The 27663-nt window shown below is 36.7% G+C and overlaps 1 protein-coding gene across 7 annotated transcripts in view; it reads left to right on the forward strand.

Annotated features, from left to right (window-relative positions):
* Nucleotides 1-27663, forward strand: part of dmd (dystrophin) — a 143783-nt gene that overhangs the window by 436 nt on the left and 115684 nt on the right. For all 7 annotated transcript variants that reach the window (XR_009647702.1, XR_009647700.1, XR_009647701.1 and 4 more), the window contains exons 2-19: nt 5909-5970; nt 7655-7747; nt 8802-8879; nt 9273-9365; nt 10591-10763; nt 11298-11416; nt 11995-12170; nt 12608-12742; nt 13526-13717; nt 15366-15547; nt 16599-16749; nt 17995-18114; nt 19091-19192; nt 21319-21426; nt 22799-22978; nt 23132-23298; nt 26631-26754; nt 26884-26971. Coding sequence is in view for 3 of the 7 variants with exons in the window: in XM_060859918.1 (XP_060715901.1) it covers nt 5909-5970; nt 7655-7747; nt 8802-8879; nt 9273-9365; nt 10591-10763; nt 11298-11416; nt 11995-12170; nt 12608-12742; nt 13526-13717; nt 15366-15547; nt 16599-16749; nt 17995-18114; nt 19091-19192; nt 21319-21426; nt 22799-22978; nt 23132-23298; nt 26631-26754; nt 26884-26971 (2343 nt within the window). In the remaining 4 variants the exon portion in view is untranslated. The remainder of the gene's footprint in view (nt 1-5908; nt 5971-7654; nt 7748-8801; nt 8880-9272; nt 9366-10590; nt 10764-11297; nt 11417-11994; nt 12171-12607; nt 12743-13525; nt 13718-15365; nt 15548-16598; nt 16750-17994; nt 18115-19090; nt 19193-21318; nt 21427-22798; nt 22979-23131; nt 23299-26630; nt 26755-26883; nt 26972-27663) is intronic.

Raw genomic sequence — 27663 nt, forward strand, 5'->3', positions numbered from 1 at the left:
AGTCAGGTGAAGATGAGGAGGGGAAATAAATAAATAAACATTTTACTGGCCTAGACTCAGACATTCTTGTTTATAGTTTGTAGTTGGAGTCAGTTATATTTACTGTCTTGTTGAAATATGGCCTTGGAGCACTTAAAATAACCGCAGTTGCTTGGTGTAAGATTTCAGGAGACCTTGTTTAGTACATGGGGTTTCTCATTCTTAAATTATTCAGATTATTTCAATCTGACTAAAATGGACACAGGCATCAATATACAGAAGATCCCCTTGTGACCGGGTTTCTGCTTCTGTTTCCTCTCTAACTTGAGCAAACCTCAATGCTGGGCATCTAGAGTATAGATTCTGGAGTCTTGAACGAGACAGTTTGGCGCATTAGTTTGCAATTCTATCCTGCTTTATATATACTGTATATATACATAGTAAAACAGCACCAGCTGCGTGTTCTCGAAATATACAGGGTTAAGGTCAGTTTCTGAGTATTTACAAGTTGTATGTGACTGAGATGTTGTACAGTATATACACAAAACACTATGGCTATATTCTCATCTTATGTTTATGAAATAATAATTATAATTAATAATTAGAGTAAATATTTCATTTGGGAAATATATGGTGTAAAATCTAGAAGAAGAAAAAAAGATAATATACAATGTCAGTAATGGATTTATGTTCAACCTGTCTAGAGCCAAAGATAGAAAGCATTTACTCCAGTAATATGTTCAATCCAATCTGGGATTTAAAAAAAAGATGACACTGAAATATTCCTAAACTGCTCAGTAGCTTACTTTTAAATGTAAGGAAAAAAAAAATTATTTTTTTTTTTAGTCTGTGTAGAAGTAAAGTCTTTACATTTTTGTCTTATCCCCAATTTAAGACTCTAATTTACTCTAATAGACTACTAACTTTCACTTAATAAACTTTCGCTCACTCTCTCATGGACTTCATGTGACTCAACTCTCAGTTAAAATCCCACAGTCTTTGCTTATACTCAGCTGCGCAACAACTCTACCATCCTGCAAAAATATCTATTTTTAACTTAAAAAAATTAAGGCTTTTCTAATACTGAGCGACGTTTTATTTTTTGGTCATGACTATCTGAACTCCAAAGTTCTCCTACAGAATAAGTCAGTGAATAAAGGCAGATAAATAAAAGAGTGAATACGTATATAATGAGGCTCCAGTAAAATGGGGCAGTTCAACATAGCAACATTTATTTTGTGACCAGGAAAGTGAAAGTCAAACCTTGCAGTGAAACGGCTTGATGGCACAAACATGACTTTATTCATGTGACATCATATAAACATGATTATCTATCTTGGGAAAGGGTTAACCAACAATAGGTGAAACGCTAAATGAATCAAAACAAATTGTTTCTTTCAAATCCATTCTGGAGTTTTACAGAGGTAAAAGTACAAAAATTGTGTCACTGTCCAAATACCTATGGACCGGACTGTATGTTTTATGTTGTTTAACACATCTAGTGGTAATTAAATGAAAATAAACAAATGTCTTTTGTGTATAGCAAATGAACTGGTCTTTCTGTTCCAATAATTATGGAAGATGCTGCAGATATTGAACCTATAAAAAGGTCTGTTTTTAAATAACTGTCTTAAGTTTTCTAGATTAGTAAATGCTTTTTTGTACCATCAGAGTATTCGATTTGAGGCACAGCTCATGACCATGACAAAAAAGTACTAAAGAGAACCAGTTTTCACTTGAAGAACAAGATGGATAAACATTTTTTGGCCCTGAATTAGTATAAACCTTATACATATAACCTTATCATAGCACTCTCAGCCCACTGTTTGTCCAGTCCAGTAAGTGTAGACCTGTTGTAGAAATATGTATGTATATGGAGTTTTAGACTTGAGATGTGATTTTAGTTAAAGCTGTGATGCTTGTTGTTTTCATCAATCCATCAAAAAAATCTGACCCTCAGTTCTTAAAAGATATATTTTTTTCTTATATTTGTTGTTATATGATTTTCTTACATTTTTGAATATGTTTTCTTTAACACAGTCATTTTAATCATTATTGCTGAAATTAAGGTTTTATTAAAAGTTTAAAAAAAATTTTTGTTAAGTTTGAAAACTGAGGTAGTATCTGCAGAGAAAACCTTTACCTGAACTTCTACTTGTACATTAGATTGCAAATGTTTATTAGTATTATCTGTTAAATAGTTACTTATCTAGGATAACAACCAAAAACACATTTTAATTTCAAAGTATTCTGGTGATATTCAAAGTATTCTCAGTGACAGAGTCAAAGCTATTTGACACAAAAGCACCAGAGAAGCTGCAGGGTCTTGGCACTGATGTGGAAGCAAATATTAGCAACAGTGTGTGTTGTCTGTATAGACCTAACTAAATTATGATGATACAAACAAAATTCATTCATTCATCTTCTACCACTTATCCGAACTACCTCAGGTCACGGGGAGCCTGTGCGTCATCTCAGGCGTCATTGGGCATCAAGGCAGGATACACCCTGGATGGAGTGCCAACCCATCGCAGGGCACACACACACTTTCATTCACTTACACACTACCGACAATTTTCCAGAGATGCCAATCAACCTACTATGCATGTCTTTGGACCGGGGGAGGAAACCGGAGTACCCGGAGGAAACCCCCGAGGCACAGGGAGAACCTGCAAACTCGACACACACAAGGTGGAGGCGGGAATTGAATCCCGACCCTGGAGGTGTGAGGCGAACGCGCTAACCACTAAGCCACCGTGCCCCCTCAAACAAACAATTAATATTGTAAATAGAATGTGCAACAGATTCAACATATCTTAATTAAAGAAGAAGAAAAAAATTAATCAATCCTCCTACAAGTTTTGATTGAATAAACAGTGTCTGACCTGCGGATCTGGAAATAACTGACCACCACAAAATAAAGAGCTCTCTAGCAAAATTCAGATTTGTACTGAAATTCTTTTCTAACTCTTTCAATTTATTTGTATAGTGCTTTTAACAATTTCCCATTATCTCAAAGCAGCTTTACAGAAGTATGGGAACAGAAGAGAGTGAAAAATAAAATAAATATAATAATAATTATAAGAGGGGGGCACAGTGGCTTAGTGGTTGGCGCGTTCGCCTCACACCTCATTGGTTCGGGGTTCGATTCCCGCCTCTGCCTTGTGGAGTTTACATGTTCTCCCCGTGCCTCGGGGGTTTCCTCCTGGTACCCCGGTTTCCTCCCCCAGTCCAAAGACATGCTTGGTAGGTTGATTGGCATCTCTGGAAAATTGTCCGTATTGTGTTTTGCATATTGCGTGAGTGAATGAGTGTGTGTGTCCCCTGCGATGGGTTGGCACTCCGTCCAGGGTGTATCCTGCCTTGATGCCCGATGACACCTGAGATAGACACAGGCTCCCCGTGACCCGAGGTAGTTTGGATAAGCGGTAGTAAATGAATAATTATAAGAAGAAGAAGAAATAAGAATAAAAATAAATATAACATGGTAGTGTAACTGTATAATATACAATGCACATTGGTTGCTGTAAATCAAAACTATCAGGTGGAAAGTCACTGTAACAAGACAACACTATTTTCTCCATGAAATAATGTGATCATGTGACTGGTTCTCTATGGGCTTTGCCATATTGGGAGCTTTGGCGTTCAACAAGTGCAAATACATTACATGTATAATAGAATAGAATAGAATGCTGAAATCTCACTTTGCCATCATTTTGTGTATTTTTCTGATGACCATTGATGCATGTACACCCTGGACGGAGTGCCAACCCATCGCAGGGCACACACACTTTCATTCACTCAATCACACACTACCAACAATTTTCCAGAGATGCCAATCAACCTACTATGCATGTCTTTGGACCGGGGGAGGAAACCGGAGTACCCGGAGGAAGCCCCTGAGGCACGAGAGAACATGCAAACTCCACACACAAGGCAGAGCCGGGAATTGAACCAATAATCTAGTCATGTACTATGTTGAGACATAGTAGGTATCACAACATTTAAATGCAATTCTGCTCATCATTTCAGTACAACATCTTTCAAGATATTTTTCCCATTTAGTGGCTAACTGTTTGAGGGTCCATGTCAGTCCAGGAGCATTGGCACTGCCATGCTGAAAATTCTAGCTGGTCTGACCAGCTGCCAGGATCAAGCTTCCAAAATAAAGGTCATGCTGTATAAACTGGTACACCAACTCTGCTAGCTACTTCATCTGCCAGTGTTTAGACACGAGGTAGCTGGACAGATCTAGCTGGATTTTTTATCTATGTGCTGGGAAAGATTATGTAAACAATATACACATTATTTTTAAAATGTGTAAGGACATAAGTACATTTAAAATGCAATTATCATTGTAATTATTTAAAACGCACACACAGAGATGTGTAAAGCTGGACTGTTTATCCTCAGCTTCCTTGGGCCACAAATCCAGCCTCCACATGCGCTTCACTCTGGACAGCTAAAGCCTGCGTGTTTATAACGACACGCCCCCAAACCGAACAACTGCGTGTCGCTTGGCTGCTCTGTGCATGTGCCATAACACATGAAGGAAAAGAATCACTGAAAATAAACTGTCAAGGTGTCGACTTACCGTCACTGGCGAGTGTATTTGGGCTTTAAAGGATACCTGCATGGAGAACTGCGACGTTGAGCTTGCTGGATTGTTTCGGTACAGGTAACACTGAGTGATGGCACAATGTGAGACTGGATTAATACTCCTAGACATTGACAATCAAAACAACCTGCGTATGAGACGCTATAACGCGTTTATAGAAGCTTGGAAACCTTCCTGACGCGTCGTTCATGTCGCGTTCCGCGCGTCTTATTGTAGATGTGACTAATCCTTTCCATGCGAACATGTATTTTAATGTATTTAATGTAAGGCTGGAGCAGACACATCTGTACCGCTAAAAGGTTTTAACTGGTCGCATATCTGTTTAATGCTTCAAAGCATCCGAACATAGAGATATTGATTTTGCTGTTGATCATTTAAACAAAGTTTGGTGACAGATTCGTTGCTCACACGTTGCGCACTCACTCGCTCTCCAAACGCAATGGAAATCTCTTTAGCATTGTTTTATCGGCTGTGAAATAACTGTAGAATGTGGATAGTTGAGGATCTTGACTTTCTGTGTGTGTTTTTAAAGTGATGAAGTGAGTAAGACTGCTGTATCTCGGGTGTTTTTGCCTGTTATCTTCGGTTCTAATTACTCTACAATCCAATTAGTAAAAGGTCGGATTTAATCCAGTGACAGATCAGACACACCAGCTGGTTCCTGCCTAGAATCAATAGCAACCCGTTGTTCTGTCTGTCTCCTCATATTGTCTGCCAAGTCCTAGCAATTGGATGTGGAATCAGTGCTTCCGATAGATTATTATTTTATAGATTAAATTATTCTCCTTATTTCCTCTACTTTGTTATTAAGGTAAACACAATGATCAATGTTGAAATCTCGCCCTTTGGGTTTGTTGTCCTGATGTCAGATTCAATGTCCTCCTCTTTGGCATACACAGATGGATTTTGTTGTTGTGTTTGAAATGTGTTATTACATTTACAGTAATTAAAGACATTTTACAGTAAAAGACATTGTCTTTTTTTTTTGTTCAAAGGTTTTCAAATAGTAGTACAGTATACTTTTTTCCACAGTTGAACTAAGAACATCCACAACCCTGGGCTCTTAATCAAGGCCCTTAACCTCCACTGCTCCAGGCCGTTGTTAAAATACTGACTCTGTGCTCTGTGCAATAATATAGCTGATATTTTAAGCAAAACTAACTGGAATTCTTTCTTTCTTTCTTTCTTTCTTTCTTTCTTTCTAGTTTTCGTAGTATATTATAAAATGTATTCTTTACTAAATACCATTTATTCAACCCACATAACTGAATTTCAATAGCACCTAATATAAGGATTCTCATTCTATTACAGATGAAAGGGAAGACATACAAAAGAAAACCTTTACAAAGTGGATAAATTCTCAATTTTCTAAGGTAAGGGGATTTATTTGTTTATTGGAAAAGCGAGATGAAGATTTCATATATTTATTGATATTAAATTGTTACTATTTTTATATTATTATTACTTTTTAAAGGGGGGAAACATGGTAATTAAATTTTATTTTTGTATTATATAACCTCATGATTGGTGTTTAGTAAAATCGGTATCTACATTGTTTAAAAAAAATAATAAATCAGGCAGATCAGATAACCAGACAAGCATAAATACATTTACAGATCTCCAAGACTGGTGCATGATTTTAAGTCTACAACACTTCCCAGACCTTTTGTTGTTTGTAGTTCTAATATGTACTGTACACGTAATCTAACTTTCATATGTGTAATTCTGACGTTCTACCCCTGGTTGGAGTCTCGTCGTCCGGTGGTGACCCTACTGGGGCTTGATCTGCATGGTCAGTCAGTGACTCATGGGATTGCTGTGGATGGAGCCACATGGAGACCACGTCATGCCTTCTTTTATCCATTCAGTCAGTCAGCTGTATGGTCTGGTCTTCATCAGCAATCATTTGAAGACTTTGGCAGGAAGGAATTAGTGTTGGGTCTGTGGTGAACTCAGAGTTTGCACTGACCCATTGGTTCCTCAGGAGCTCTTGGTTGCATTATTATAAACTGTTGTATAAAGGACATTGTATACATTTACATTATTTACTGTAGTGTGTCGCCTAAATGAGGATGGGTTCCCTTCTTAGTCTGGTTCCTCTCAAGGTTAATTCCTCATATCATCTCAGGGAGTTTTTCCTCACCACTGTCACCTCAGTCTTGCTCATTAGAGATATGGATAGATGCTAGAGATATATAATTTTACATTTATTTATTTTTATTCTTTTTTCCATATATTTCTGTAAAGCTGTTTTGAGATAATGTGAATTGAAGTGAAATTGAATTAATTCCACTATGTGCCCTAAAGTATGTGGACACTTGACTGTCACATCTATGTGTGGGACCTTACATTTTTTGCAAGATATTTCCCAGCTAACCACTGCATTGTTGAATTCTGGCTTCAGCAGTGTCTGATGAATCAGATTTAGCCTTTCCCAGCTCACATGTTCTGCTGGCACTCTCCAAACAATCTGGAGCAGCTGTCCTCAAGAGGCTGATGGCCCAGATTGGCTCAGAGGCTGTTGAGCAGCCAAGAGAACCGATTACTTTAATATGCAGGTATCAAGTCACCTATGACAGAGCTGATTGGTTGCTTTGCTACCGGCAGCGAGAAAGGACATCCACCAAATTGGTTTATGGATCATGCCCTTTTTAGTGCTTTGAGTGGTATACCGTATAATGCTAATACATTTAGGGAAGAATGCTGTGGGATGTTGGAATTAGGGTCTGTAGGAATTGAGGATGTGGACTCAACCGATAACTAAACCCCAATAACCAATGAGCAACCACTGCCTATGTTACGAAGGTGATTAGATGCTAATCCAGTTGTTTAGAAAAGATGAAATATAAAGCTATTTACACATTTTTACTGCTCACTTAACTAGGAACACCTGTGACATTTATGCAGATATTCTTTTAAGATTTATTTATTTTTATTTCTATAAATCTTTATTTCTATAAATGACTTTTCAAAAGTCAATTTTTAAAAATCAAATCATGGCCTTTAAGAGCACATGAGAGTCAATTTAAATTTTTTATTATTTTATTCATTCTTTAGGCAGGAAAACCCCCTATTAATGACCTCTTCACGGACTTGTGTGATGGCCGCCGTCTTCTGGAACTTTTGGAATGCTTGACTGGGCATGAATTAGTGAGTATAACTGAGAAAGGTTGTATATAATTCTCATGCACTTTAGTGTGATGTTAAGCAGAAACTAATATTCATTGTCAAACAAGTGTCTGTTTTATTGCCCCTATGCTCCATTTATAAATAACTCAGTTTGTATAAAAGTAAAAAGGTTTATGATTATGTGTACCTGACATTTTCTGTTTTACTTTGGGGAAAAACATCAGTTTGTTTGGGGCATACACTTGGATTGTATCAGGTGCTAGTGCTTTTAAATGTTTGACCTTCAAATGAAACTCTTGGGGTAGCCTTCTGCAAGCTTTTCTCAATAGTTCTTTTCAAAATCTTTGTTCATTCCTTCTGATAGAACTGATGTAAGCAGGTCAGGATTATGTGCCTCTTTTCTCAGACAGAGGTTTTTAGTTCAGTTTACAAATTGTCTATGGGATTCAGGTCAGGGATTTGTGATGGCTACTCCAAAACTTTTACTTTATTGCAACTTAATTCATCCTTAGGAGGTGATTTGTGTCTCCTTACTGATTGATGCAGTGACTCTGTAGTTCCACGATTTATATATTTAATTAAGGTGTTTGTACAGATGCTACTGGTACCTTCTATTGTTTGGGCATTATTTATAAGGAGAAATTGGACTTGTGGAGGTCCACAATTTTATCCTCAGGTTATAAATGAATTGCTTGGATTATCCCATGGAATTACTGACAAAAAAGCTTCTTCCAGGCATATAATTAATTTCTGGAAACATCCAGGCTGTTTAAAAGACTGGTGTATTTAAACTTTTGACCCAAATGGAAATCAGATATTGTGAATTACACCTGAAATAATCTACTTCTTATATGCCATAATTAAGTTGACAAAAAATGCATGGTAACCTGAAATGTATGGAGTTGGGCAAAACTGAGATTTGTAACCTAGGTAAATGTAAGCGTTTGCCCTCAGATTGATGAGAGGCAGGAAAAGTTCATGATGAGAAAAGAGTATTCAAGAATTCACTATGAAAGATGAATCATTTTAAAGACATTAAACATTTCTTAAGTTTATTTCTGTACTCTACCTGTAGGTGAAGGAGCGTGGTTTCACCCGTGTGCACTCACTCAATAATGTCAACAGAGTGCTGCAGATCCTTCAGAAGAACAATGTAAGTTATATGCAAAACAGTTCTATTTATAGATCAATATACAGTACACTAACTTGATTAGGAATACTATTCTAATACATGGGAACAAACTGAGCTCAGTAATTATAGACATACTCAAACCTGTTAAAGTCATACTAGACTTAAAATAGTTAAACACTTTAAGGGCGTTATTACAAAAAGACAACTTACTGAAAAATAGAGAGCTCTTAACTGGAATCCTTAATTAAACCTGTACAAAAGTCACTTTTTAAAATTTAGTTAAGGGAAAGAATTTCCTTTTAGAAAACACAAATTTGTAATTTAGTCTTTTAAAATACTTGTTCAACTTCCCATATTGAAATATAAAACAGTTTCATATTATATTAATACAGTTTATTAATGTACTTCTTCTAGGTTGAGCTGGTGAATATTGGAGGAGCTGACATTGTTGATGGCAATCATAAATTGACTTTAGGTCTCATCTGGAGCATAATTGTTCACTGGCAGGTAAGATGGCATGAGTCCCTCATGAGGCATATTGTGGTTTGACATGGGTTTTGAGATGCTTTTTTTGCTCTCCACACTAGCAAGGAGTAGTTATTCAAAAAAACACCAGGTTACGTATGTAATCCGGTTCCCTGAGAAGGGAACGAGACACTGTGTCAGGGCTGACGCTATGGGAATGCTTCTGTGAGGAAGTTGGGTCTGAAGCTCTGTGTGCACACACCAATTTAATGGCTCAGGAAGGGCACATGATGAAGTGATTACGTGCCCAGCAACTCAACATCCTGTTCCCTTCTCAGGGAACCGGGTTACATACGCACAGTGCTGATTGTGTGCATTAACACATGGCAGCCCTTGAGGTGTGGGAGAAAGTGTTTCAATGCTGGAAAAAACAGCTCTCATCTCCAGGCAATTTATGTGCCATGAGAGGTAAGGGCTCTTAGTGAGGCACCCATCGAAAGAATCCTGCGACAGTGATGCGCCCCTAGAGTGGGACCCAAGGCCAGAAACCGAGGTCATTCCAGACATAAGAAGGGTACGAAGCCCACGGCGTGTAACCCTTATGAACATAAGGGATGTCTGTGAGGATGAAAGCCTGCACCCCTGAGCCAGAGCTGGAATGGCCTCAGGCAATTCAGTACATGGATGTCCCAGAGACACAGTGGTGCCAGGGCATGTACTTTGTAAATGTGCGTGGTGAAAGGGCTAGGCCAAAAGGAAGAACATAATACTGGTACGCTTTACCTGAGGAACGTCCTCTGCTCTGGCAAAGAGTATATGTATATATATATACATATATATATATATATATATATATATATATATATATATATATATATATATATATATATATATATGTATATGTATTTTTCTTTTACCCTTTCTTTTACAATCAAACAAACAAACATACAAAGAGCGCTTCCTGAAGACAAAGAAGCTGAAGTTATGTGACATACATGCCCTTATATGGACTTTTTCTGGCACGTAATTACTTCGTCATGTGTCCTTCCTGAGCCATTAAATTGGTGTGTGTGCACACAGAGATTCAGACACAACTTCCTTACAGAAGCATTCCCATAGCATCAGCCCTGATGCAGTGTCGAGTTCCCTCGAAAGGGAACTGCATTTCTGCTTTAGAGTCACTGCTCACTGGAGCACGGAACTGGAACTCAACACGACAGTGTCAACAAGAGCAACAATATTTTGTAATGTTTTTCATCTCTTCTAGGTGAAAGATGTGATGAAAGATGTGATGGCAGACTTGAAGCAAACCAGCAGTGAGAAGATATTGTTGAGTTGGGTTAGGCAGTCCACCAAGAGCTACCCACTGGTCAATGTTGTAAACTTCACTAGCAGCTGGGAAGATGGTCTGGCCTTTAATGCTCTGATCCATAGCCACAGGTTAGTGCTCCCATTAGTGCTACATATTTGGGCATACAGGAACTGAAGGGTTATTTGTAGTTAAGCGAATATATTTTTTTTGTATGAAAAGTATAAGGGGGGCACAGTGCCTTAGTGGTTAGCACGTTCGCCTCACACCTCCAGGGTTGGGGGTTCGATTCCCGCCTCCGCCTTGTGTGTGTGGAGTTTGCATGTTCTCCCCGTGCCTCGGGGGTTTCCTCCGGGTACTCCGGTTTCCTCCCCCGGTCCAAAGACATGCATGGTAGGTTGATTGGCATCTCTGGAAAATTGTCCGTGGCGTGTGATTGCGTGAGTGAATGAGAGTGTTTGTGTGCCCTGCGATGGGTTGGCACTCCGTCCAGGGTGTATCCTGCCTTGATGCCCGATGACGCCTGAGATAGACACGGATAGTTCGGATAAGCGGTAGAAAATGAATGAATTAAAAGTATATTTTTCCTCTATCACAGGTTCATTTAAACAATTGGATAATAAATGATAAAAAACTGTATGGGCTTGTGTTTTTATCTTTGCAAGGCCGGAGTTGTTTGATTGGGATGTGGTGGAAGAGATGGATAAAGCTTTTGACCGGTTGGATCATGCGTTCACCATTTCTGAAAGGCATTTGGGCATTGAACGGCTGCTTGACCCTGAGGGTATCTATTCTCATACATATATTTCATTTACATTTACTTTCTTGTGCTCTTAATAATAGGCATGAGTTCTTCTTGATGTAGCTAGTTGCATAATTATTGACACCCTTTATGAAAATTGTAAAAATTAGTGCTGCATACAGTGAATGATGTTTTAACCTTGAATGTATGGGAATGTATAATAATCTTTGAACATAATGATTTCATTTATTTAATGGTTTTACAGAGACCTACTAAGGACTAAAACAGAGAAATTGTGTGTAGAGTGAACACACAGTGCAGGTTGTAGTGTACATTTAGTATGTAAAATAAGGTTATGAGCTTGGGTTCCTGTCTGTGTGGAATGTCGGTCATATGGTTGCATTAGTAGTCGTCTAGATGATTAATACTAACACATTCAAAAGTTGTGCTTGTTGTGAGTCGATGATTAGTCAGCACAGTGGAAAGAACAATAATGCAGATAATAAAGAAAGAAGTGTAGGTCTTGGTCTGTAACCAGGAGAAAGCTGAGATGAATTTGTGAATGAATTCAGGAGTTATTTTAATTGTGTGGTTAATTTTATTTGGTTCTTTCCCTCTAGATGTTGCTACTGCCACTCCAGATAAGAAGTCTATAATTATGTACCTCACATCATTGTTTCAAGTTCTGCCCCATGGTGTGAGTAAGGAAGCTATAGAGGAAGTTGAGTCTCTCCCTCAAGCTACAATCTCTAAAGAGAAACATTTCCACCTTCAAACACAACGTTATTCCCAGCAGGTCAGATCTTCAACATTACATCTAGCCTGGAAAAACAATGTTTATGTATTTTAATTATAAATTATTTGCTATTATAACAATAAAAATAAACCTGTTTGAAGCCAGCCATTCAAGCCAGTCAAAATTCTCTGCCGATAGAATACAATTTTTAAGCTTAAAATTATTACAAATATCTAGAGATTTAGAGACTTAATGCAGTTACATTAGTTGAGTTTGCCGATATGCAAGATATTTGTAAATTGAATGTCAACTCATATTTAAATCATATTCAGGTAGTGTTGAGTTGTGTGTGATATGATGTTTAAGTATAAAAAACCTACATCTGGCTCAGTACTGTAGTATTCATTATAACATTATAGACATAATACTATGAGAATGGTAGAGTCTTTTATTGATTTTTACTTGGCATTTCTGCTGTTTTTCGCTTTCTTTCTCAGATCACAGTCAGTGTGGCTCATAGTCAAGTACGCAGCCAGTCTCCTTCAAACAAGTTACGCTACAAAAGTTATGCCTTCACTCAGGCTGCATATGTTCGATCTCCTGGGCAGACAAGAAAGACCCCCGTCACAGTGGTTAGTCTGTAAAGTGCATCATGTGTGTTTACTGAGAAGCAGTGTTTGTATTCTGTGTTTCAGGATTGCTGTTTAGAGAGTTGGGCAGGTAGTTGTGACTTGTGCCATAGGCTGGACTTATACATGGGCTAACCTGACACCAGGGAAAAGGGGCAGAAATATTGTCACTGGTCATTCCATTTGTTTTGGGGTTTTTTTTAGGACTAGTGTCAAACACTAGTGCAGTTGCTAGTGCTGAGGTTCTGATATTATTATTTAGTTAATTGTGGTAATATGGAATAACAGAATATATGATGGTGGAACTCAGAAAAAAGATCAATTTCAGAAGGTTTTGAATGTAGATCTTGTTCCTGCTGTGATGTGAATAAAGTGAGGTCTCAGTTGGTCAGAGGTCAGATGACCATAAAGCAAGTTACAGCATTTTTAAAGGTCAGGTTAGACCTGAATATTGCAATAAACCAGCTTTGGTTTACAATATCCCTCTTTAGTATGGCAGAGCAATGACTAGCACGTATCTGTTCGTAGAAAGTGTTTGTTCTCTAAAATGCAGCTTTTTAAGATGAATATTTTGTTGCCAGATGATGTTTTGTGCTGTAATCTCTAAATTACTAAATGTGCTTATACAAATGTTCATGAAATAAAAGCCCTAAGGTAACATTTAGATTTAAATTAAAAAAGCAGGAAAAGGAAGTTCTTGAATTCCTAAGTAAACATTTTTAATGACCAAATTACTGGAATGTAGATTTATGTTTGTTTATGAATGTCATCTCAAAACATACGCAGTCTTCAGAAAGTCCAGACGATATGTGGCCGTCCCCGGGACCTCTCCAACATGGCACAAACCAGCTAGAGAGTTATCAGAACTCCCTAGAAGAGGTCTTGACATGGCTTCTGTCTGCTGAGGATGGCCTGCAAGGTCAGCCACCCATCTCATCATCTGCAGATGAAGTGAAGGAGCAGTTTCACACTTATGAGGTAAAAAGTGTATTATTGTGAAAGAATGATGCATGCATTTTTTGAAAAATAAAATTAAATAAAATTAAGTCTCAAAAATGGAAACGCAAACACCCATTTGCCCATTTGCTCACCCATATCCGAGCACAAAGATATCTGAAATTAAACCATTTGCATTTCCATTTTTTCCAAAAAAAAAATAAATAATCTAAATTAATAGCAAAGTGCATGTACTGTATGTAATTGCGCTTTCACAAGCACTCAATATGTTAAGTAGATATGGTTGTGGCTAAGACTTGCCTCCTTACATATCTACTCTAAATTCTGAGCTAAATAAGTAAAACAATGTGGAGGATGAGAGTTTCTCAGAGGAGAGTGCAAGCTTTGGATTTAGCAGATTGTTAGTTTTAAGATTTTGCTTTTCCAAATTGTGAATTGAATCTTAATTAGCTAGATTCTAGACAAACACAGAGATGGATGATTATATATCAAATTCAATTCTTGACTTGTCTTGACTTTACTACTGTTGTGTCCACGTTTTTTTCGTCTTGCTTATAGACTCTTACATAAGAGGGTCACTTATTTAAAATCTAAGCACACTTTAGTGAAATTTAGTGTTTTACTGACCAGCCATGACATTAAAATCATCTGCCTAATATTGTGTAGGTCCACCTTGTGCCACCAAAACAGCTCTGACATTGCTGATGATGTGCTGTAGTATTAAGTACCAAAACATGAGCAGCAGAAGTTCAGATTTGTTTGTCCAGCACATCCACAGATGCTCAGTTTTATTGAGATCGAGGGAATTTGAAGTCAACACTTTAAACTCTGTCATGTTTCTGTCAAACAATTTTTGAACTGTGACATGGCACATTAGCCTGCTGGAAGAAGCCACTGTTATGAGGGAGTACTGTTGCACCTTGCACCTGTTTTGCACCTACTTGAAACAGGTGCTATTCTTGTAAGATAATCAATATCATTCACCACATTTACATTTACTACATTTGTTAGACACCATTATCCAGAGTGACTTACATTTCATCTTATTTTTATTCATATAAGGGCCTTGCACAGGGGCCCAGCAGTAGCAGCATGATTGCCTGAGGTTCAAACTTACAACCTTCCAATCAGTAGTCAAAAAAAAAAAAAACTCACACCACTCCCTTCATCTGTCAATGATCTTAATATTATGGATGATTTGTGTATATTTGTTCCATTTCTTTAAGTTATTAATGTTAATCAGATTTGGGCATCATTTATAGTCCTGGGATGCATATTTTGGTGTAATAAAGTGTCTGACACTGTTGATAAATGTGAGCTGCAGCACATTTGAAAATGTGCATATACACTTTATTGTTCATTGAGTCAAACATTACAGTGTTAAATATTACAGTTCTTCGCTATAATCCGGATGGTAATAATAGTAATGACAATAATAGTAGTAACAGTATTAGTAACAACCACAGTAATTATAATACAGTTTTATTCATAAAAATAAACCACATTACTTTGTGTCTTAGTTTGATATAGGACATAGCGGACATAGCTTAGCTTGTCATCATATTTATACAAGGCTCCCTTGGATTTACCTGAGTGCTTTGTTCTAGTGAATATATTAATGTTTTCTTTTTGTGTATGTTTGTGTATATTTTATAACAACGATATCTAGGGATACATGATTGAGCTGACTGCTCATCAGGGAAGTGTGGGTAACGTGTTAAAGGCAGGGAGCATCCTCTTGGCTGAAGGACAGCTGACTGAAGATGAGGAGAATGAAATTCGGGAGCAGATGAATTTGCTAAACTCTCGCTGGGAACATTTACGTGTGGCCAGTATGGAACGACAAAGCAGGTAATGTTTAATATGAAAACTTCCTTTGCATCAAGTATCCTTTAAACCATTATTTCTGTTTATTTGCATGCAGTTCTCTTACTTTCTGAAACTAAAAATCCACATACTGTAGAATTAAATGAAATTTACAGTTAGGATTTTATTGACAACCAAAGAGTTGTCCATAGTTGGTACACGAGTTCAGTTTAAAAATGTTTAGAAAAATGTTTAAAACAAGGGAGTTCACTTAAAATTTGTTAAGGTCCATTTACATAAAATGCATTAAGTACAAAGGTGCAAGCAGCCAAAATTTTAGATAAATGCCTTTCAGGATTCTAACTGCCTTTCAGACAGATTAGCTGCTATTTCTTTCTAATTAATGTATTTTATATAAATAGACATCAACCGATGCCATTTACTGCTTAACTATTACTGATTCATTATACCTATGAATGACATTTCAAATACACTGTAGCTTCATTAGCTTATATTTATTTGGATCACGTTTACACCTGCAGTTTCACTTCATTTGAGTATTTTAGAAACTGCTGAGTGTGGCCCTGGGGATCAGTATCACTCTTAATTTTTAAACCATCCAGTTTACATTCTTGGGAAATCAACAGATTTATAACAAATTTTAGATCCATGATGCAAAATCTTTTTTAATCTTTATTTGGTGTTTTCATGCAGTCAGTTACAATATTTCCATCACTTCTACTGTACATCATTGAATGTTCTACACTCAAAGGTTTGTGTACACCTAAACATGACACCCATATGCGGTTTTTGAACTTCCCGTTGAAGCTCTTCTCTATCTTTGCTCTTATAAAAACCTCCATTATTTGGGGCTGGCTTTCCTCAAGATTTTGGTTGTTGGGATCTACCCATTCAGCCAAACGAGCATTAGTGATGTACTGTAAGTCCTGTGCATTCAGTCTTCCAGTACAAACCCGAAAACAATATGTGCTCAAAATTTGGGTGTGATGGTCAGGTATCCACAAACCTTTGGTTATATAGTAGATTTTGAAACAATGATACTTTATAATTGTTATTTACATTTGGTGATTTTAAGGCTTCATGGAGTTTTAATGGACCTTCAGAATCAGCAGCTCAAACAGCTCTCCACCTGGTTAGATGTTACTGAAGCTCGAATTAAGCAAATAGAAGCCCAGCCTTTAGGTCCAGAAATTGAACATCTGAAACATCAAATTGAAGAGCACAAGGTACAAGACTTTATAACATTAAGAAACTTTATAACATTAATTACATAATTGTTTTCTTTTCATTTAATAAAATGACACAGTTTACATACAAACCTAATGATAATAAGCATGTAATATTGATGTTTTCTGTGAAATGTTGATTTGTTTCTTGGACAGAAATGGAATGCATATGGTGATCTGGTGGTTGGTTAGCTGTAGTTCTGACATAGAAGTATGATTATAAAATATACATGAAGCTGACTGCGCTGAATTCAAAATGCAAGCAGAATTAGTTCTCTTTCTTGAAATTTACCGTTAATGAGATCTCAGGCAAATTGTGTTTACACCATGACCATTTAATCAAATAATGAAATGGTCATTGTTCATTATGTAACACATGTTGTATTTAATACATACTTGATTAAATATTATATGCATAGCACTTTTAACCATGGCCATTGTCACAAAGCATTTTTAAATGATTCTGTCATTGACTGAAATGGGTCAGTGAATTGACCATGATAGAATTGGGTGAAAAACAATGCAGGCAAAATAGAGTTAAAGTGATTTACCAGAAGCATCAAACTGAGCTTCATGTCATAGACTGAATGTCAGTGTTTAGGGTAGACGATATGCATGCATACACTGCATACAGTAAACACATACTATGTGCTAATAGTATTGTAGATTAGCTATTTTTATTGCCACCGACACACTTGGACTTCCTAATTACTTACGCACCATAGAACAATTACAGATGCCACTGACTTTATTAGCTTATCTGTCATGTTGCTACCTAACACTGCTGACCTTGTTGTGGGACCACATGAACCCATGGAAAGCCATTTGAGTAGAAGACCTACAGTAGGGTGCAGTTCATCCAACACAAAGGTGTTTAGTGGCATTAAAGTCAGGGTTATGTGTCAGCCAGTTAAGGTCTTCCAATCCAAATTTGCCAAATCATCGTCATAGATTTTACTGTATGCACAGGGGCATTCTCATATAGGATTTTTGTGCCTCTTCATTTGAGCAAATGAAATTGTAATGTTCCAGTACACAAAAAACATCCTATACAACTTATATACAGTACTGTATATCTCAACCCATCCTATACAACTTAGGTTAACAGCTTTGTGGCAATAGTTTAGAGAAGCCTACCTTATTTCCGTATCCACAAACTTTTGGCTCTATAGTGTTTGTATGTATATGTGTTTAAAATGACATTTATTTATTATAGATGAGATTTTGTTTATTGTGCCCATTAAGCTGTTACAAGAGGATCTGGAAATGGAGCAGGTGCAAGTGAACTCTCTGACTCACATGGTTGTAGTAGTAGATGAAAAGAGTGGAGACAACGCCACCGCAGCACTGGAGGAGAAACTACAGGTGATAATTAATTGTTGTCCTTAACCCTCAGAGAAAGATGAAATTATTTTACATGCACTAAGATGTCAGAATAAACTAAATCATTAATGAAATAATGAATTAAATCCAGTGTCAGGTTTCATGCTTGGACAGTTTTCTGTCTGAACTTTAGTGGACATTCTGGCAGTGTGTGTCTTATGCCATGTGCCTTTAATTGTGTCTCCTATATATCCCTGCCATGTTGCCTTTTGCAACGTGGAATCCTTGTCTTTGAGCTTGTGTCTTCTTGTGCATGGTTTCTGTTCTGTGCCTCCAGTCTGTAGTTATAAATTTTGGTTTCATTTCTTGTCTAGCTTTGTTTTGCCCATTAGCTCCTGTCCTTGTTACCGTGCTACTTTTGTTAGTAGTAAATGGTATTTGTTGGCTATCCCTGCACTTGGGTCTGGATTTTTACCCTGTTAGAGGCATCACCTCACTGAAAAAAGTGTTAATTAATTATTACTATCTATTAGTCTATCTATCTATAATTATTATCTATTAGTACTTATGACTGTGTGATTACTTAAATCTAAATAGTATTAATTTCTTATCAGCACATTAACCCTGAATGAATGAAGTCGTCTAAAATGAAGTCATTTAAAAACACTTTCTTGTATGTTTGACAACTGGTATTATTGTTCTATATCAAATACTAAAATATAGCACAAAAATCACCTGATGTTTTAAGATAGCAAAAAACCTCTAATAACGTATATACACTCACTATCCACTGAACATCTGAAGTTTTTGCAACATTCTTATAACCTCTAAAGACTGTTGTGTCTGAAAATCCCAGGAGATCATCAGTTCCTGAAATACTCAAACTAGCCAATCAGGTTAAAGTTACAATGACTGTGAAGTCTAAAACTTTGGGGCTTCCTACCATTCAATTCCTTTAGCATGGGAATGAAACAGACAGAGAGAAAACTACTATATATTCTTTATGTTTATCACACAGAACCTTGGAGAGCGATGGGCTGCCATCTGTAAATGGACAGAGGACCGGTGGATCCTCCTTCAGAGGATCCTGAAGAATTGGCAGCATTTCACTGAGGAACAGGTACAGAGAAGAAAAAAAGCTTGTAGTTTTATCTAAAGTACAACTAAAGTATTGTATGTCATATGCATGGTTTGTTTTTTTATCATCACTGTTTTGGGTTAATAAGTGCTGAGGTTGCAGGGGTTGTCACCAGAGGTGGGAGTAAGTCACACATGTGCAAGTCACAAGTAAGTCTCAAGTCTTAACCTTCAAGTCTCAAGCAAGTCCGAGTCACTTTTTGTCAAGTCAAGTCAAGTCACTGCTTTATGTCAAGCAATTCAAGTCTTAGCTTGAGTCAAGCAAGTCACTGGCAAGTCATACAGATGTTTGATGATTTAACTAAATGTATATATTAAACAAAGTTAAATCTACAGTGTTTATGGTATTTACAGTATTTAAAACTCTATGAGAGTTTTATTTGCAACAAAAGTTGCAAGAGTTGCAAGAATAAAAATCTAAACAACAAAGCCTAAGATGTAAATGTACAGTAACTGAAATAAGGCCACCATAAAAGCATGAAAAGTTTCTATATGCCTCAAACATGGCAGAAGCCCATGGAAAAGTATATATAAAAAAGTACAATGGTTACTTTGCAACCAAATGGCATTTTTTGAACAGGCATTCCCTTTTAATGGGACATGAACACATCCTGAAATTAGATCCTTCCTTTTTAACAACAGAATAACAACAACAATCAATCATGTCAACCAGAAAATGTGAATCATTATTGAATCACACAAACCTTGAAGTGAATTAACTATTGGAGAAAGAGAGAGAGAGAGAGAGAGAGAGAGAGAGAGAGAGAGAGAGAGATGATTGGAGTGAGTGTAATTGATTAATTAAAGGGATAGTTCACCTAAAAATTTTAATTCTGTCATCATTTTCTCACCCTCATGATGTTACAAACCTGTATAAATTTCTTTGTTTTGATGAACACATGTAGATATTTTGAGGAATGTTTATAACCAAACCATTTATGAGCCCCATTCACTTCCATAGTATTCTTTTTTCCCACTATGGAAGTGAATGGGGCTCATGAATGGTTTGGTTACAAACATTCCTTAAAATATCTTCATGTGTGTTCATCAAAACAAAGAAATTTATACAGGTTTGTAACATCATGAGGGTGAGAAAATGATGACAATTTTTATTTTTGGGTGAACTATCCCTTTAAATTGAATGTGTGCGCGTGTGCATGCGAGACAAGAATATGGCTGTGCTTGCAACTCTGAGGTTTTTTATTTTTATATTTATATTTAGGGTTTATATATATGTGTGTGTGTGTGTGTGTGTGGGCGCGCGCGCATCCCCATAAACGATCCATACGCTTTTCACTCAAAGCCTAACACTGAAGACCAATTATAAATGCTATTGCAAAAAAAGCTGACATTTCCACATAAACCGTGACCAACCATTTACACTACATTACACTTGCAAAAAATTTAATTTGATAGAACTTTGTCACTCAATTGTGAGTGATACACGTTCAACAGGTGCACCTGATGCAGGGATGGTCATAACTCTTACCGCTACCTTGAACAAAGAGGGGAGGGTGTCTGTTCACAGCCCAAAACTGCAGGGAGTCCTGTCCATCACAAATGTCCAAATAGTGCTTAAACCGAATAAGGGGACTGGATCCCCAAAATCCCGTTACCCGAACTTAATTATTTTTGGTGTGGCGCCTTTCATGTTTCGTCACGACTGTTAAGGTTTATTAGTTAGTGCGTGCTCTCCCTCTGCTTGCCTGCTGCGTCACGTGGTTAGATTATGCTCTTGCGTGCGTTCAAAAACAGATAAAAAAAAAAGTTATTTCGAGTCATTTAACTCAAGTCACAAGTAAGTCTCAAGTCTTGAATGTCAAGTCAAAGTCAAGTCGAGTCTTTTTTTAATATTTGTCAAGCAAGTCTCAAGTCTCAAATTTGCGACTTAAGTCTGACTCGAGTCAAGTCATATGACTCGAGTCCCCCATCTCTGGTTGTCACCAATGCCTCAAGAAATAATGTGTCTTTGTATTGCATTTGCATTTACATTTACATTTACAGCATTTGGCAGATGCCCTTTGAACAACCCTTCAGCCACAAATGCTCATAATGTGCTGAAGTCATTAATTTCCTGATTATGTTCCCATTCAACTATTATTTTTTCAGCATATGTTTGAATCCTGGCTAACACAGAAAGAGCAGTTATTGCTTTCTATCCAAAGCAGTGGTGCCACTGATCACAGTGAAGTGTCAGCCAATCTCAGAAAGCTTACTGTAAGTTATTGTGTCTATTAAACTCCAGTATTTTAAGCATGTTTTAAACTTACCATTGTAACAGAATCTTTTAGTAATCATCAAGTATGAAATCTGGTTGTATGCATATATACAGTTCCTTCATCTATTGTAGTAGTGCCTTCTCCCTGTAGTTGTTATTTCTATTTCTATCATCTTACATGTCCTCCTAAAATTAATTGCATGCAATCTACAATTATTTAATTTGTATTTACTTCCTATTTTAACTGTCTGAGTTGGGAGTAGCATCATGTCTAGCAACGTAGGACATCACATGTTTTGTTTAATAAAAAAATGTAAACATGTGAGTGACCGTTACAGTCCAATGTTAGGGTCTTTTTACACCTGGTCACTTCATGTGTTTCCTGTGATCAGATAGCTATTCGATGGTAAAAAGACCAGGTCTAAATGCCCTCCGAAACGTTTTGGAGACGGATATAAATCCGATGGTGCAAACCACTTCAGGAGGTGGTCTGGGACGTGTTTCAGATGAAACTGGACAGGTGTAAATGAATGTGGTTGTTCAAGCCACATACGTCAGCGCTTTACTCCTCCCAAATGGAAATACGTCACTCGCAGGTGATCTTACACCCAGGTGTCTCGTTGGGTCTTAAAATGCACTGCTGCCGCCAGCGAAAATGCAGCAACAGTAAATGCTGTTTTTTGTAGCATAACCGTCGTAACAAGTTTTTTTTGTTGTCTTTTTGATTGCATTCTGAAAACCGCATACACCAAAGCGTGTTCAATTTCAGTTAACCTGGAAATGAGGTAAAATATATTTGCATTTTGGGCGGGAGTAGAAAGATCGGATTGATATCCGATTCGCCGAGACGCATTTATGTGGCCTAATGTAAATGGAACAGTTTTAACAAATCAGATAGCTATCGGATCAGAGAAAACACATGAAGTGACCAGGTGTAAAAAGGCCCTGAGATTGATTGTTTAAACAAATAATAGCTCTGAATGTCTACACTTGACGAGCCCTGGGTTTTGCTTGCATTTGTTTTGAATGGATAAATCACCATGAAGAACAGAGAGCTGTTTATAGGAGAAAATCTAGGGGAGAAATATGAGCCATCAGAGCCATTTCACAAATACTGCCATAGCCAATGTAATAATTCTGAAAGTTGTGAAAAAGAAAGAAACCACTGGTGTAGAAAGAAAGAGAAAGAAAATAAAGAAACCGCATCAATCAGCTCAGCCAAGGAAAGCAAATGCAGTTCATGACAGAAAACTTTTGAGAGCTGTAAAAAAAACTTTTAGCATTCTGTGTGACAACATAGCAGCTATACACTTTAACATTAATAGTTATAAGAGAATGCTTATGGTTTTTAAAAATAATTGTATTACACAGATTCTGAAAGCAGACATTGAGCTCAAAAGACAGACCATGGACAAACTTTGCTCCATTATTCAAGATCTGTTATCCAGCATAAGGAATAAGCAGGCTTCAGAAAAACTTGAAGCAAAGTTAGAAACGTTCACTCAGCGATGGGACAAACTAGTACAGTCACTTCAGCTCACCAGCACCAAGGTGAGGTTTCTTTACGATTTCATGTTCCTATTTTACAGTTTATAAAACTACTAACTTCATCTTGTATACATTTGTATATCAGTAACAAATATCAGCATTCTTATTTTGAATAACACACTGATTTTTTTTTTTTTTGACTTATATTTCTCCTAGCTTTCAACCACTATTACTACATACCAGGTTGAAACTACACACAAAACCGTGGAAACCAGCATTCCCCTGCATCAGAAAAAAGTGGTGAAGCATGTTAAAGAGGGTCTGACTACCCCTCCTCCTCAAAAGAAGCGCCAGATTGTTGTTGACTCAGAGCTTCGCAAGAGGTGAGGTTGTATTTCAGCTTTTCAGCCATTTCCAATCCTACCCCCACCCCATCACTGTAATGTTAATATCCTGTGCTGAATCATCATAAACTCATCAGTTTATTTGGAGCTCTATAGTCATTACGGTCATGGCCTTCACTTGCTCTCAAAACAGAGATTCTGGTCCATGTTAATATGATTGCTGTACACAGTTCCTGGCATCTTTTTGAACTTTCTTGCTTTTAATCCTCCCCTTTTATCATCCACAGTGATCACACTAAACTTTAGGCTGTCCAGAGACAGAGAAAGGGGGAAATATTATTATTATTATTATTATTATTATTATTATTATAATATTAAACACTATAGAGGGAGAAACACAGGTGTTGGGTATTAGGTGTATTCATTGTGTATTGTTTAAAGACAATGGACATTGTAAGGTAACATCCAGTCATACTGTGTAATCAGAGAGCTGATTCTAGCTGCATGAGGTCCTAGTACAAGCACTTCTGTCTTGTCAGGATTAAGCAGAAGGACATTAATAAGCTTCCATTGTTTAATGTCCTTTATACATAAATATAGATATATTGTTATCCATCTATCCATCAATCCATCCATCCATCCATCCATCCATTCAGTTAATTATCAAATTGTTCGGCTTTAATTTTTGATTAGAATGTTAGATAGTGTTCAATGTTGAAAACGAAATTAATACATTGTCATTGAAACCTCATGTTGACGATGTGCATGTTTCAATGGCAGCCTTATTTCTAGTAAATTTTGATAGAGTATTAAAGAATTATGTAGGATTATTTTCACTATGTTCTTTTTCGGGTTGAGAGATTTGTTGATCTAACAGCACTAAGGGATTTTGTTATAGCTCAGGAGGCTTTCTTCCCATTCAGTCTGACACAAAAAGTGGTCTGTTTTAAGGTGTTATTGTGATTGTTATTCCCGGGCTGCTAGTTTTCTCAAACACAATGCATATATTAGAACTCATTTTTTAATGAAAAAACATTTTAAATGAGATTGAGATAATGATCTGAGATACTGACTGTAAAAATGTGACTGCATTTTCAGTATTTAATCTGAATGTTAGAATTAGAGCAAAAGTCTGACCACCATTATGAGTAAGTGACTGAAAATAGAATGGGATTATTTGCTTTTCTCAAAGGCTCTTATGGATGATCAAAATAAATTACAAAATCTCAAAAAATTAATACTTTGTCTAAAGAAAAAACAAGGTTTGAGATCTGCAAAAAATCTGCAAATTCACAAAGGAGTTCAGAATATGGCTTTGGGGTTCTGTAAATATTCAGTAAAATGGATCCTCTATAATCCCTGGTGGCCATCCAGTCAGAGACCAAGAGCCACATTTTTTACTGTGTTACCGCAAAGAGCCACATCATACACATGGGCACACATGAACATCACCTTTTTTTTTCTGCCATTTTGAGAGCGAACTTGACACAAATTATTTACTCAAATGATCTTGCTCCTACTGGGAAACTTTGAGGTATTTTCATCCCACTCACATGCGCATTTGACAAAATTACCCTATTGAACTCAAGAGAAGCGAACACGCATATTAAAAAGACACAAATACAAACTTCAGTAGGAACGTCAGAGCCACATGAAACCGGGCAAAGAGCCACACGCAGCTCGGGAGCTGCGGGTTGGCCACCCCTGGTATACAAGGTTGAGAACTGTATTTGATTTTTCCTGATCATTAATATTTTTATTAATAATATGTGTCGATGTGCTTTTGTTCTTCAACCCTTATGATGCCTCTTCTGTTATTTCTGTTTATTATTATAAAGTCAGTCATCTTTAAGCTGTTTCTTAATGTATTTTTTAAAAATTATTCTTCTAGCTGGAATTTGTAATGTCCTTAGATTTTTAAGATGAGATTCTGTACAGCAGTTTGGTCAATAAAAGTGTTTAATAGAATGTGCTATACAGTGTTGTATAAAGTATTAGAAAGCAATGCTTGAGTAAAAGTACAAGTATCGTACTAGAAAAAGACTTTGGTAGAAGTGAAAGTTACCTTTTAGAATATTACTCAAGTAAAAGTCTTAAAGTATCTGATATTTACTGTACTTAAGTATCAAAAGTCATTTTCTGATATTTAATGTACTTAAGTATTTGAAGTAAAAGTAAAAAGTAAAATTTCAGTGATTTTCCGTAGGCATAAGATCAGGGGCGGTTCTAGGGTCTCATCTTTAGGGGGTTTTAGCCCTCAGTGAGAATTTAAAACAAGAAGAGTTTTATATTATATATTATATGACTACATAGTAAGCCAAAAGTTATGGTATTATTAAATGGCAAAAGTGGACACCAAAATTTTATGCATGATGCCAGTCTTGAATCAAATCAGTTCATGTATGTGTGCATTCTCTACAAACAGTGTGTCTAATGAATGCAGTCATTAATAACAAAAATATTCACAAGACAAAGATCAAATCAATAAATGTTATTTTTATTTAGTATTGAATGGATTGTTTGCATTAATATTTTGTTTTTGCTATCAACTCTGGTAATAAGAATAGTGACATTTCACTGCTTTTGGTTGCCGTATTTGCGACTTTCCGCCGATTAACATTATACAGTAGATAAATGTCTCCAGCTCTGACTGCGAGTGCACGCTGCGCGTCCCTGTGCTTCTCCATTGAGCGTGCGGAGCGTTATGCAATCTAGGAGCAGTGATTCGCCAAACCTCCCTTATTGCAGTCGCACACATTTCTTCTGATTTTATTTTGTAGTAACGAGTAACGAAGACGCTTAGTGGAAATATAACGGAGTAAAAGTATTTTATCTAGGAAATGTAGTGGAGTAAAAATGAAAGTTGACATAAATTTAAATAGCGAAGTAAAGTACAGATACGTGACATTTCTACTTAAGTACAGTAACGAAGTATTTGTACTCCGTTATATTACAACACTGGTGCTATATAAATAAAGTTGGCTTGATTTAAATTTTAACTTGATTTTTGCTAAATAATTTCTAATTGGTTAGTATAGCAGGTGATTTGTTTAAAATTTGATATTAAAAGGGGGAAAATTCTATGTTTTAACACCTTGAGGTCTGCTTTCTGACAAGATGCTGGAAATTAGAAATGCTCACACTCATATCCACTCACATGTCTTTGCGTGTTATAGGTGTAGTGAGTGTTCAGATGTTCTGATTCTGCACTGTTTTGTGCAAACACTGTTTTGTGAAGAAAAGGAACTGATTAATCTACAATTGCTCCACTTATAATTGCTGCAACCCTAAATATCCCATAGCATAGATTAGAAGACACAAAATCAACAACTAATCTTGTTTTACACTAATCTTATCATGTGTCTTTTCAGGTTTGATGTGGATTTTACCGAGATTCACAGTTTCATGACACGCTCAGAAGCCATCTTGCAGAGTCCTGAATTCTCAGTTTCACGCAAAGAGGGCAGTGTTGCAGACCTCTATGAGAAAGTCTTGGTGAGATCAGCCAACATGATATAGATGCCACTGAGTAAATTGTTAACTGTAAGGTTTTTTTTTAAATACAAATTTTAACCACAATTTTATGTTGAGCAATGTTTTTTTTCTCTTTTAATTAACTTGTAGGCAATTGATAAGGAAAAACCAGAGAAACTTAGAAAGCTACAGGAAGCAACCCGGTCAGCTCAGGCCCTGGTAGATCAGCTCACAAGTGGTAAACATTTATTTTTTCACATATATACCCAGAAAATAAGAATTATCATGCCAAAAAACACACCAACACCACATAAATTTTGAGTATAGTGCTATCTAATATAATTGCATTATACTCAAAACCAGTAATCTTTGGAATGTCCGTGCTGCTATTAGGTGGACGTGGATCGCAGCACGGACATTCCAAAGATTACTGGCCCAGGGTTTCTCCAAACCTTCTGAGCCACAGCCCACGTTTTTGTCTCTGTAAGAATTATAATTCCACTCCTACATCATCTATTTAAATAGTTGGATCATGTTCATAAAATAAATAAATAAATATCAGGACCATTAATTAAGTGCATAGGATAATGTTCATGCTGGAGTCAGTGACGTTTGTTCCTGAATGTTTTACTGAGAGAAAGCATTTGGGCCATGTTGGCTTTAATGATTAGAAAGTAGAGGCTTTTTAATTGTCATTCTATCCGTATGAAAGGCCTGATTATTTATTATATGTATATAGCAATAATTGTTTGGATGTATGTTTCATTAGCCTGTTAAAAATAAACCAATAACTATACAAAATAAATATAACTTTAATAACAGTGGATTGTGATTTCCACATTATAATAATTCCTGAACCCCACTTTGGGAGCCTTGTAGTTTACGTACAGATTTTATGTTGAATAAATACATAACGTTGTTAATCTCAGT

Source organism: Tachysurus vachellii, chromosome 24 (genome assembly GCF_030014155.1).
Source record: "Tachysurus vachellii isolate PV-2020 chromosome 24, HZAU_Pvac_v1, whole genome shotgun sequence".
NCBI lineage: Eukaryota > Metazoa > Chordata > Actinopteri > Siluriformes > Bagridae > Tachysurus > Tachysurus vachellii.